Source organism: Zea mays, chromosome 10 (genome assembly GCF_902167145.1).
Source record: "Zea mays cultivar B73 chromosome 10, Zm-B73-REFERENCE-NAM-5.0, whole genome shotgun sequence".
NCBI classification, from domain to species: domain Eukaryota; kingdom Viridiplantae; phylum Streptophyta; class Magnoliopsida; order Poales; family Poaceae; genus Zea; species Zea mays.
Genome location: NC_050105.1, coordinates 16,129,379 through 16,143,054, shown reverse-complemented (window position 1 = coordinate 16,143,054; position 13,676 = coordinate 16,129,379). Strand labels below are relative to the sequence as shown.

Here is a 13,676-nt window from a genome sequence, read left to right as displayed (position 1 = left end):
TCTATTGTATACATTCATGTGTTATTCTGCTAGATGCTTGGAAGAAGCCATCTATGGAATTGTTTGAAATGATTTGAGCATTTAATCCCTTATCTTTGAATAGATGACATAATTGGAGACTCTGTCCATATATCTATGCGATGTTCTGTATTTACTACAAGCACCATTATAGGATAATAGTGTTCTTCCATAGTCCCTTGCATCGGTTGGGCTTTAATTTCAATAGTCTTGCATCGGTTGGTATTTAATAGTCTTGCATCTGTTGGGCTTTTTCTGAAGCGCTAATAGTATTCTTCCATAGTCCCTTGTCCTTATGTCCTTTGTGGAAGGTCAAGGATATTTTAGGTTCAAACCATGTATAATTTCATTTCTGCTCCAATTATGTGGCTACAACTTACCTGCATAGACAAAATATAAGTATGTGCAATAATCTAGCTAGCAGAGTCGATCTTCCCTACGCTATAGAGCATGTAAATTACTAATAATTTGTCTAACAAAAACTGACCCAATCCTAGAAATAGGGATGGCAAACAGTAGGACTAGAATTCAGCTGCAAAATGCCAGGGACCATATAAGTCAGGTAATAACTATCAGGAAAGTGAAGCTATAAGTTTCTAGCTTCACACTATATAGCTGACCAGTACATTTTGCTTGTTTAGTTCACTAGCATATTCATCCATTGACGTGGTTCTTTTTTCCCTTTTCCTTTTGAGGAGCTGACTGCTTGTCCGAGAAAGTGTTTATTAGGATCATTTTGCACTAGAAGGTTCAAATAATGTTTGGTTAAAAAATGACATATGTTATAGGATAGAGGCTATAAATCTATACTACTATATTAAGGCTGCAAGGGTAGCCTGCCTTCCCTGGTTGGCTGGTTCTGCTTTCGGTGAATCTGCACCGTCCGATCGCTTCCGTGAATCTACACCGTCCACCCGCCCACGCCCACGTTCGTCCCCCCGCCTCCCCCTCCCCCACCCCGCGTGAGCCGCCGCCGCCTTGCCTCCCCCTCCACGCGAGCTGCCGACGGCCCCTCACCACTTGCGTCTCCCCACGTCGTTCCTCCGCCCGCAACCTCCCAGGCGCGCCGCTCAAGGGCCCGTCTGCATGCCTTCTTCGACACCGTGGTGCTCAGATCTCCTCTCCACCACTGACGACGACCACCACCATGGCAGCCGCCTTCCTTGTGCACCTCTCTCGTCGCGCCACCACCACCTCTACCTCCGCAGCGGCGGCCTCCCTCCGGTGCCTCCTCATAGCCCCTCCACCGGCCTCATCCTCCCGTCCCCATCCGCTCCGCCCACCAAAGAAGAGCATCTGGATCTCTTCTTTTTCGAATCCACAAAATGGTTGTTAAGCTACTACTATATTGCTGACCAGATTGATTTACAAATTCAGTTTGAGGTACCTTCGTTAGAGTGCATGTTTACTCAAGGTTGTTGTGTTTCTTTGTTTCTATGACTTGGATAAAATATGGTTACTTCTTTCTGGTGTGATATATTATGCAGTGCATGACCACTGAATGTCTTAGGTTTGCCTCATGTCCTCTCTGCTTCTTGTCATTGATTGGAGGATCACTGCTCTTTTCTTTTAAAGTAATCCCAAAATCATTCATAGGATCGATCGTTTTGATTTTACATTCAGAAGTGAAGTCAGAATCCACCAACGTTGTGGAACCTTTCCCATTGTTTGGTAGATCGTATTCATTTTCCAAGCTCTTTTGATTTACTTCAGCGTCGTCAGCAATTCCAACAACAAGGTCTGGGGTATGCTGTTTTGGTAGCTCATTATAACACCCAAAATTCTATTTTGGGATTTAGTAAGATTCTCCAAGACTATTGAGGATTAAAATTATTTCATTTCACCTAATTGGACTTCCTAAAATAAATAATGATAACACTAAGACGTTGATAGTTTAAATATATATAAATATATACATACAAAATCTAAACCTTAAAGCTAGAATTCGAATCAAAACTAAATAAAAATATAAACAAAAAGATCCTTGATTATTTACTTAGGGAAGCAATTATTTTATGAATTATATGAACCCACAAAAAAATTATTAAGTTAATCCATATATCATCGGGGATTATGTATTACTTTCTAAAATTATTAAATTTAGACGCATGAATTGTATATTTGGAAGCACCAACATAAATGAGTAAGGTGGTAAATAATTAAGCAACATAAAACTATACTTGGCATTCTGGTGTTTTATTTGTTTGTGAGTTTAATATACGTGTAAAAAAACTTAGAATTCAAATTTGGAGAATTCGAGATTTAATTAAAAAAAGGGGTGAATGAAAGGGGAAAACACAACCTGGTCTTGGGCTGATGGCGCTAGCTAGCCACACCTGATGGGCTGCCACCGTGCGCTAGGAAGTGGATGTTGAGGGGTTTTTTTATTTCTATTGTTATTTTATTCACCTTGCCGGATTTGACGTCATCACGATGTCACCCCTGACATCACATATACGTGATCCTTGCTAGCCGATCCTATCTCCTTTAGTTCTGGGCGTATAAATATACGCGGGTTGTGACTCCCTCGGCCATCGTCGAGACTCGTGAGGCCTCCGAGCAAGCAGCGGAGAGATCAAACTGAGAGATGGAGAGAGAAAGCCAGATGCCGCGGAACCACTAGCGCCGTGGTCGGAGAATATCAGCATCCTCACCATTGGTACGTGAACCTATATCTGTTGTTGGGATCTCGTCTCCGTGTAGCGCTCCCCGGATTGGGATCTAGAGCACAGGACTGCCATCCAGTAGGCTCACCGGCGATGCCTCGCCGTGGCCTCAGGCAGCGGCACCGTTACCAGGCTTGGGCGATGGGGGTGGAATATGGGCCGTCAATCCCAGATGAAGGGCTGGGATTTGATCCCGGATTCTGGTTTGGCCTGAACTCTTCTCGGTCGTCCGATGTGGATCCGGCGCGTGATAATCGACCTAAGGACTTAAAATCCAGGCGCCTGGTCGTTGATCCAACGACCTTGATTGCGTACAGCTTCATAAACCCTCGGGGTCTGATCAGGGTGGTTCGATGGTGATCAGACGGCTCTTGTGACCCCATACCCCTTCGGAGCTTGTGAGTTTGTAAAAGAGACCCTGAACAATTGGCTAATCAACCCGCGATCCTAGTCAGTTCTAAAGTAATTGCATGATGGCCCAAGAATTTACAGATGGCACCCTACAGTTCTCTGGATTGATGCGCGCAGTACAGAGGAGTAGGAAACCAAATAAATTCAATTAGAAAATGATTTTAGTGTTAAAATAATTTTAGAAACTTATTTAATTCATAGAAAATCCATTCTAATTCCGAATTGATCCATTTCAGTGACATTAATTTTGTAATATTATTGTTTATCATTTTATTTCACTGTTTTGACATGAAAGTCATATTAAAATTAATCTCCTAATTAATCTTGTACCTAGCACCTAGAACTTTTGGAAGTCCATAACTTAAAATCTATAACTTCAAAATTAATAATTCTTGTTCCTGTGATTTTATTTTAATATGTAGATCATCAATATGTATTTTGCATATATGTTTGGTGTGATGTTAATTTTTCCTATACACTGTTTGTTTGTATTGCTACGACTAGCGTGAGGTCACGAGTCACCTGATGAGCAAGTTGGTACCTGGAATCTCAAGTGCCAGGCAAGTTGTGCCCTTGATCACTTCTTTTACCCACTCATGTTCTAATTAATCATAATGATCTGCATAGGTTAATTTGATGGGACCTAATAGGTTACCCTAGTTTGTCTATCTTTATGCCTTGTTTACCACTAAACTTTCTGGGTAGTACTTGCTAGTGCTATATGTGGATTTGGGCATTGAGATACATATTATTCATACTTTTGTTATCAGTTGCTATTTACTGTTCATGATAAGATCATTATGTTAATTGGAACATGGAGAACCACCCGGGAAAACAGTGCTACCACAAGGGTTTAATGGGACGCCCTTGGCCGATTAATTAGGAAAGCTAGTGGAAGACTACCTTACCCGAAAGGGGCAAGGGCAGTAGGGGAGTGGTCAGTGTAGGGAGGCCCTCGGGAGGATTTTGCTGCGATGGCGGTCCTGCAAGGGATTCCTGCATTGGAGCTTCCTATAAACTGTAGCGGGTTTTCTGAAGCTAGTGGAACTTTGTAAAGGCCTCGTAGTGTTACCCTGCCTCGCCTCCTCGGTAGAGGTGTATGGGAAGTCGCGATCCCTTGGCAGATGGGTAACATGACTTGTGGGTAAAGATGCGCAACCTCTGCAGAGTGTAAAACTGGTATACTAGCCGTGCTCACGGTCATGAGCAGCTCGGACACTCACATGATTAATTTATGGAACTAAATTCAATTTGTCATATGCATTGCATCGCAGGTGATGTTGTTACTTTTGTTCTACTACTTAATTGGGTTGGTATTTACTTATACTTAGTAATTGCTACTAAAATTTTGACCAACTTTAAAAGCAATGCTCAGCTCTAACCATCCTCTTTGGTAAGCCTTACACTTCACATGAGCTCCCACCTTTGGCGAGTTCATGCACATTATTCCCCACAACTTGTTGAGCGATGAACGTATGTGAGCTCACTCTTGCTGTCTCACACCCCCCCACAGGTCAAGAACAGGTACCGCAGGATGAGGCGCTTGGAGGATGCTGTGTCGAGTTCGTGAGAGGTCTAGGCCGTCGTCTCCCAGTCAACTTTGGGTTGCTGGACCGTTGTCTCCTTATAATGTAATTATTTATTTATTTTGTATAGAACTCCTATTATATAGTAAAGATGTGACATTCGATCCTGTGCCATGATTCATCATATGTGTGAGACTTGGTCCCAGCACACCTGGTGATTATGTTCGCGCCCGGGTCTTGGTGCCCTAAAACCCGGGTGTGACACTCATGAGATGCAATGCTTACAATATTGTCATCTACTCATCTTCCTCATCATCTGAATAATCAAATACCACTCTTCTCTTTCTGTTATTTGCATTAGTGGATCCCCTCTTGTACTTTATCCCATGTTCATCATCGCTGCTATTTCCATCTGCTTCTTCCTTCGCACAAATTTGTGCATCAGCAGTAGCTGAAAATATTAACAGCATTAGTTCTATATTAGCATGCCTGTAAAGGGTTGATATACAGGACTAGATGTGTGCTGAGAATTATAGACGAGAAAGTAAAGCACAAAGAATTTGAATACGAACATTTGTGAGATAATACCTGCAACACTTGCTACAGCTGTAGAATTAGTGGTACTTGGAGGCATAGGTTTTGCTGATGCACGGCCCCACATGTTAGCCAGCGATCCACCATTACTAGGCATGGCCTTTCCATTTTGAGCTTTACTTTTGCTTGCATAGGTATCAACTGATTGTTCTTTGACAACAGGACCATTGCCAACCTTATCTAATATTGTGGAATTATCCTTCTCAGACTTAGTGCCTGCTCCCTGCTTTGAACTTACAGGCAAATCTTGCCGCCGAGCAGTAACAAACTGCTCCTTTGGAGTAACACTAGGCTTAGACCGCGCGACGACTGCAGCACTATTCAAGGGCTTTGGTGGCAATGAACTCACATGCTTTCCATTGGATGTTCGCTTGACAAAAGAATTCAAAACACCACAAAACTTGTGCATGATTGTGAAGTGACAAAATTGAGAATACTGATCAGGGATAAAAGTTGCATAAATATACATGCATATGAACACATGTTTGCATCAAGGTATTTCTCTAACAAATTTCACTATTTTATATATAAATCTATCTCCATCTATATGTGTGTTTGGTTATGTATATTCTCATCTGGTTATTTCTTCGCTTACAATTCCTTCGTGGGCATGCCTGAGACTTGGGAGAAAACCAAATGGGCTAAGAGAACAATACCTATTATCTCTCAAACAGTTCTCATAGTCAAAAGGCTGGTTGAAAATCTCCTCTGCATGCACAAATTCATGATTCCAAAGTATAGCTGTATCTTTTGGAATACAGGCCTGGATACTGTAGATCTGAACCGAACAAGAATCTTTGAAAATTTGCCTTGCTTCTGCATGGAACAGATTAACTTTTCACATAAGAAATTTGACACTAGATAAAAGAAACATATCGCTGGGAAGTGAAATGGTTGTTTTCCTTTTTTGCTACTGACTAAGAAGAGATCCAGATGCTCTGATATTCACAGAGGTAACTGCATGCCGGAGTAATCTATACTACTTATTAAGGCAACAAGGGTAGCCTGCCGTTCTGCCTTCCATCAATCTCAACCGTCTGATGCGCCATGGAGCCTCTCTCCCATCCGATGCACGTGCTCTCTCCCTCGACGCACCCCTGCCCACGATCCCCAATCTGCCTCCCCTGATCCCCATTCTGCCTCCCCTGCTCGAATCCAAAACCTTAGGCGGCGCTTGCAGTCTGGATCCCATGTCCCGGTCCCCCGTCAAGCAGCCGCTCCTCCACCACGCTTACCCGTCCTCTCGTTCCCCCGGGGCCCGGTGTCCGCCGCTTTCCAAGGGGCATCGACGTGCCCAACCTGAAGAAGCGCGACGACGACACATGCAACTAGATCCGTGTCGAGGCCGCCACGGCTTCCGTGCATACGCTAGAGATCGGCATGGCCATCATGATGAGACGCTGTGAGCTCCCCGCGCGGGACCTCTGCCATCTCGACCTGCTCTTCGTGATGGGTCTTCGGCCCATCTCAGACCGCCTTGGCATGGTCCGAGATTTCCAGAATAGGTATGCATATTAATGTATTGGTGGCAGGGGTAACTGCTGCAATATGATGACATAACTCTGTTGAAACATGGCCTTAACAATTTTTTCTTCTATGTAGGAATGACATATTTGTTTTCTTATTAAACACAAAAGCTGGGGGCTTGGTATTAATGTGATTGCTGCTGATACTGTTATTTTTATGAAATTGTTTGGAATCCAACACAAGCCAAGCTGGCAATGGATAGAACACACACACACTTGGTCAAACAAAGGAGGTAATTGAAACTTCAGTTTATGCAAAGTTTATTTCCTTCAGTTCATAGACCATCATTTATAATTTTTAAATGACATATGAACTTCATGACAAACTTACTATGAAAATACGTGCGTTGCTGCAGTTTGACTAGCTGTTGTTTGATAACATTTATGGTTAACTTGTTTCACATTTCAAAAGTTAGATTGATTATTAATGAAAGCTAATGAGGCGTTTAATTTTCAACTCCACTTTTAATCATCATTCCTTTCATCCAGTTTAGTTTGGAAGTGTCCACCACTCCTTTTTTCTTTGCTCTTTTCCCCTTGTAGATTATTGTACGATAAAGCCAGACTTAAATGCCAACCCTGTTAACTATCCGGTAGCATTCTATGTAGCTACTGGTCACAATTTTTTTTGTCTTGGATTCTTGGTTACCATCGCAATCTCCAAAGCATATTTTTATTGTTAATTCGTGCTATAGTATGTTTTTAGAACCTAATAAAGTGATGAAAGTACATTCTGAGACAAACCTAGACGTGTTCTTTCGAGTTTGCAACATATTTGCATGAAAGGTTATTGATCAAAATTTTGAAGTTCGACTGCTTATGTCCAAAGCAAGTAGTATTTCTAACCATTGGTTGTGAATCGGCTAATTGGCTATCACATGATACTTTACTAAACGTCGGTACATAACCATGATTCGGTAAACCAGCTCACGTATTCCAATTAAGACATCTAAAAACTGTGGTCTGTTGCTCCTGCACATGGCAACCAATATATTTCATTCTTGTTGCTTGCATATCTAGCATTTGGTATATCTCTACTTCGTTCGTACAATATTTTTCTTCTTCTTTCGATGGAGTTAAAGCTCTGACGTTTAGTAAGACAACTTCTCATGATATATAAAAATGGGTGAAATGTCTTTATGTTTTTTCTATTTTTGTTTTACTTCCTTTATATTGTCTTACTCTATCTATTTTCTGTTACCATCTTACTCCTGCCAGATCTATGTGCTATCTAATCCAGATCCAATCCAGAAGCAGCAGTTTGTAAAGTATCACTAATTGTATATTTACATTTCTACGTGTTATCTAATCCAGATCCTAACAATGTGCATGATGATAACTAAGCCCTACTTAGTTTTTGTAGAAATTTACAACAAATTCAATGGTACCATCTGAAGGTCAAAGAAAATGGTTCTTGTCATTGTAATTGATATATGCACAATTTAGTTTTAATGAGTACAGGTCGAAGAAAACATTTAGCCTAGGCTCAGGTGCACAACAGTATAGGGGGACGTGAGAAGGGGGGCGTCCAACGACGGCTGGCGGCGGAGGCACTCAAGGTCGGGGAGGACGAGGGCAACAGTGTTGAGTGACTAGGGTTCATTCTGACGGAGAAATGAGGGAGAGCAAACATGGAGAGGGGTAAAGTTAGAAGATGAAGTTCCTTAACGGCATGGAATTCGTCTTAATGCTAAATAAAAGGAATTCATTCGTCCGCAGTACGACTTTGGTGATTCCCTCATTCGGGATACCGAACTGGTGAAGGCCACCGTTGGGAGTATTATAATCCCAAATTTCTTCCACCTCTTCTTACTGCTTTACCTTTGGAATACAGGCTGAAACTGATTCTGATGAAGTTTATGCTCAAATTATGATGCAACCAGAAGCAGAGCTGAGTAGGTTCACTTATATAGTTTCTTGCAGATCTCAAAACTCTCATTGCATTGTGTTGTCTATTTCTTTGTTTGTTCAGTATAGTACTGTATCTCATGTCATGATCTTTCTTTATTGCAATAAACTTTTCTAACTATATTGCACAGTCGGTATTACATGTGAATGTATTGACTTATTTTCCTAATTCACTAAATTAGCAAGGTGAGCCCACTAGCCCATATCCTGAGCCACATGAGCCTGAAAGATGCAACATCCATTCCTTCTGCAAGACCTTGACTACTTCAGATACAAGCACCCATGGTGGATTCTCTGTCCTTAGGAGGCTTGTTGAAGAGGGTCTGCCCCAACTGGTTAGCGTCATAATGTATAATATACCTACAGTATTTGAGTTACGACCTTTGAAGTGGGATGATTTTTATCCGTAGGATATGACTCATAATCCACCATGGCAAGAACTGGTGGCTAAAGATCTCCATGGAAATGAATGGTATTTCTGTCACATATTTCGAGGTTAGTTTCTGATCTCAATGTACCAGTTAAACCTACTTTTAGTTCCATAGTATAATAGTGTTGTTTTTATATTCTGATGTGGTGTTAATTTTGAATGAACTTAGTTCCCCTGATTCAGAAACAAATTTACTGTAACTATTTTTTTATCACAAACAATGATGCTTTCATAATGATTTAGGTTACTATGACCCTTGAAGTATTTGTTGTTACTTTTAGGGCAACCAAGGAGGCATCTACTTATGACAGACTGGAGTGTTTTTGTTAGCTCAAAAAGATTGGTTTCTGGTGACACATTTATTTTCTTGAGTGTGACGGCATTGCATGTTAAAGTTGTCTTGTACATTTACATTTGTTTCCTGGCTCTACTGAATTTTTGGATCAACCTTCTAACTGTTCTTCATCTAATTGAGGTGAGAACAAAGAGCTGCGGGTCGGGGTAAGGAGGCTCATGAGACCACTAAATAACATGCCGTCTTCGATTATCTCAAGCCACGACATGCATCTTGTTTGCTAAAAAAGTTCTATTTCTCAAATTGCTAACTGCATGATTCTTTACTGCTAGGTCTTGATTTGTTGGATGATATCTTTTTGGGTTATAAAGCTGAATGGCCAATGGATATTGGCATTACAATAGACGCACTGAAAATATATGCTGAAAGTCAGATTTTCAATGTTTTTACTGATTGAAGTATGGAGATATCTAAATTTTCTTATCAAGTATCTACAACAAGTAGTTTGCTTTGCTCTAGCTCTCATAATAGATCTTTATAATGTGACATTTTGCTATGTATGTGAACATATGACCCTCTTGATTTGTTGGATGATATCTTATTTACTTGTGTAGTAGTGATCTTGTTTTATGCAATCATATTTACTTACCATTTTGCATCGTTTGAGGTGCAGATCAGTGGAGTGCACCCAAAATAGATAATTTGTTTCCCCAAGAAGATTCTTTATTTGTTTTAACCAACTAGAATCGTCCATGCTGTTTTTAGATTCATCCATGTTTGCATACTAAATATTACTTCTAAAGAAACATGTTACATGCATATTTTTTAGCAGAAACAAAATACAATAGAGTTGTGAAGAAGGTATTTTTGATAACTGCGCATCGTAACTATCTTGGTGGTGAAATCAACTTCACTGATGGATCTATTAACGTAAGTCGCCTAAAATTTGATTGATTTAGTCAAAGAGCTTGCAAATATTCTTATCATGATTCCTATCTTGGATCTTGGTTAGATCTATTTATCTCATTAAAGTGTAGACCATACATTTACTGGAATAAATTTGGCAACAAATAGGTGTTGGCTGCGACACAAATGCATTGGGAGGCTGCTGAACATAGATGCTTACAAATTTAGTGGGTAAATGAAACGCGATTGCGATTGCAATTAGCAGGGCACACTTTACCTTGTTAGTATACCAAATGAGGAGTAAAGTTATTAATAGCTATAATTAGCCACCCATGATGTAGTCAAGAAAAAAATAACTGAACTCTTCTGCTTATAATTTCAACTCTATTAGTAGATATTGTTATCAGGTGTTTAAAAAGAATGTGGTCATCTTGTGTGACATTTGTGTTCATAAATTGTTGCTCTACTTATAACCTTTTTTCCAATGTACTCATCAGTTCTACACTCGCAGCCAAAATGTATGTTCATACAGTGGGAACTCCTGCATACATTGCTCATGATGTTCTTCTGAAGAAGGAATACAATGGAAAGGTGTTATGCGTAGTGTCGTTGATTATTCTACACTTGACATACTGTTTCTGTTCAATGTGCATGTTATTCTTCTCCACTTGAACAACATGTTTGTTTTTCAAAACATTTTATACACGCACAGTTTGTAGTCATGCATAACAGGGAACTATGTTGGAAGGTCCGGATGCTAAATTAGTCACTAACTCTTTGTTACTGAACTAAGGTTGCTAATGTGTGGTCATGTGGAGTGACGCTATACGTGATGCTCGTAAGAAGCAAATAATACTTTCATTATCTTCTTGACACATGTTTGCTTTGAAGGAATTACTGACGTTACCTATACAGAGGATCACCATCCCTGAGATAAGAAACCATCCATGGTTCTTGAAGAACCTCCTAGCTGACCTAATGGATGATAGCATGATGAGTAAGCAGTATGAGGAGCCTGAACAACCAATGCAGACATGAATGAGTTCATGTAGATCCTCGCTGGGTGATCATTCCAGCAGCTGGTTCACGTGGACTCAATCAATTTCTGAATGATGACATTGACCTCGACGATGACATAGAGGACCTAGACTCAGATGCCGATCTTGACCTGGAAAGCAGTGGGGAGATCATGTATGCTATTTGACAGCATTGAATACTTTGTTGTGTCGCAAGTTACCAAGATAATTAGAGACAAGGGGGCAGGTTGCTGTGCTTACAAGTATCTGTTGCAGGTGTTGTTCATGCCTGATGCTGATGCCCCTTTTTTCGTACTGTTGTGTTTGGATGGTGTACCACCAGTGTTTTACAACAGTTTGGCCCTTGGAATTGCTACTGCTAAAACTTCGTTCCTCTGAGAAGACCTTTTGTTTTTGCATTCCCAACCGAGGGACAACAAAGTACTTGTATTATTACATTGTGTTTGTAACATATGTATTTGGTGTAGGAAAATAAAGAAACTGCATTGCTCGTTCTTGTTCCATCCGTATCTCATTATTTGTTGAGGACCAGCTTGCGATCTTTCTTAATTTTGGTGTCTTTTTTACTGTTGTATCTCACACGGTTGAATCACGAAGGCCTAATCATTGAAACGTCGGTCACATGTTTAAATGTTTGAAAATTTAATGGTTCTATGCATTCATAATTGGTATAAATCTTAGGGTTGGGATTCGGATACGTTCTATATACATAGCCAGATCAGCTTTTGTTACAAGAAAAATACAATACAATATCACTACTGCGCTTCAGATGCCTAAAAAAGTATTAGGGTTTCAAGTGACTCGCTTGTGCTCCATGCACTACGTTACCGAGCGAACAAGGCCACACGCCCCACACGGTCAGCCATGCATGGGATACATATTATTGTTGCAAAGGTCGTGATTTGTTAATTATTTTTTCGAGAGTGTTTCACGTACAACCTACCCATATGACTAGAGTATGAGCAATGCTCTTTTTTGTCATATTATATTCTTTTTGCTGTTGTTTCACTATAAAATTATTATAAATTCTTGCATATATTTTTGCTAACATATATTAGATTTTATCAGGTATATGTCAATGTGTTGCTTGGATTTAGATTTCTTTGTGGCCGCGACACAAGCAATATCTACTGGTTTCAACGATTTTTTCTTGCCAGTGAGTATGTTGGTAGCTTTTTTTGCTTCCTATTTATGACATCTTGGACGTTTTAAATTTCGAGGGATGGGTAAATATAACTGGAGATACTTTCTATATGTTTATGCCTTTATCTAATTGTGCCAGCTCTGTGAATCATGCAAATTCTAAAATGGACATATCATATAACTTCGATTCCTTTTGGGCAATTTAGTTTACAAAACAACTATGATTATATATGAACAGAGGATAGTCGTAGTAATGCACAAGCACCTTACTATCAATTAAAGTTGTAAACATCCATTTTAAGTAATGCTAATAAAAGTATAGAATAACAATTAGTGTTTGTGCATATCAATGTATTTTATCCTATTGATTCTGTAGCAACACACGACATATAATTATCATATATATAAGTCTGCATGATACTGATGGTCGCAATGTAGTAGTGGAATAGCTAGATTAAAATAACAAAATTTATGTATGTCCATGATCACAAATAGATTACGAAATCTTTTCTTAGTATAACACATATTTATACATAAGTTATCATGGTATTATATGTTCCCGTTGCAATACACGGACACTCACCTAGTATTACATATATACATGGGTGTTATCCCTCGTCCAAGGTGATTTCAACTAGACCACTGAAGCACCCTGCAAGCAAGTCCACCCAACCAATCCTAGCACACTCATCCATAATTTAACAATTATGTCTAGATCCAATCCAACCCGCCACCGTAACATCCAGAAATTCCTCATCATCGTGTCTACACTCATCTGCCGCAGCAGCCACCTCCTATCCTTGACTATCATTCATTGGTTCTCTAAATGTTGAATGGTTGAATGATTTCATGTTATACTTCGTTGGATATTGAATTGCTAAATGTTTGTTCTTTATAAAATTCGTTAAACGTAAAATTGGTGACTATTTGTTTCTGATGTACTTCGTTAAACAATGGATGGCTGGAACAAACATTGAATTGTTGAATGCTTCTTTCTTTTAAATTTTTAAAAAACAATGAATAGCTGAAGTAAACCTTGGATAGCTTAATGTCTGTCACTTCTATATTTTATTAATCATTAAATGGCTAAAATAAACCTTGAATTGATAAATATTTGCTCCTATTATACGTTGTTAATGTGCGGTGGGCGGGTCAGCTCATTTAAACGCAACGAGCTTGGTTCTACTACTGGTAGGTTGGTGTGGATGATTCTCTG

At 39.8% G+C, this 13,676-nt stretch overlaps 1 protein-coding gene across 1 annotated transcript; it reads right to left on the bottom strand.

Annotated features, from left to right (window-relative positions):
* Positions 1 to 4,812: 4,812 nt before the first annotated feature.
* Positions 4,813 to 6,580, bottom strand: LOC103642327 (uncharacterized). The gene is made up of 4 exons (XM_008665629.2): positions 6,451 to 6,580; positions 5,872 to 6,049; positions 5,210 to 5,616; positions 4,813 to 5,072 (listed from the first exon to the last, which is right to left on the bottom strand). The coding sequence occupies exons 1-4, from the start codon at positions 6,578 to 6,580 to the stop codon at positions 4,918 to 4,920; spliced, it is 870 nt and encodes a 289-aa protein (XP_008663851.2). The 3' UTR covers positions 4,813 to 4,917.
* Positions 6,581 to 13,676: the final 7,096 nt, after the last annotated feature.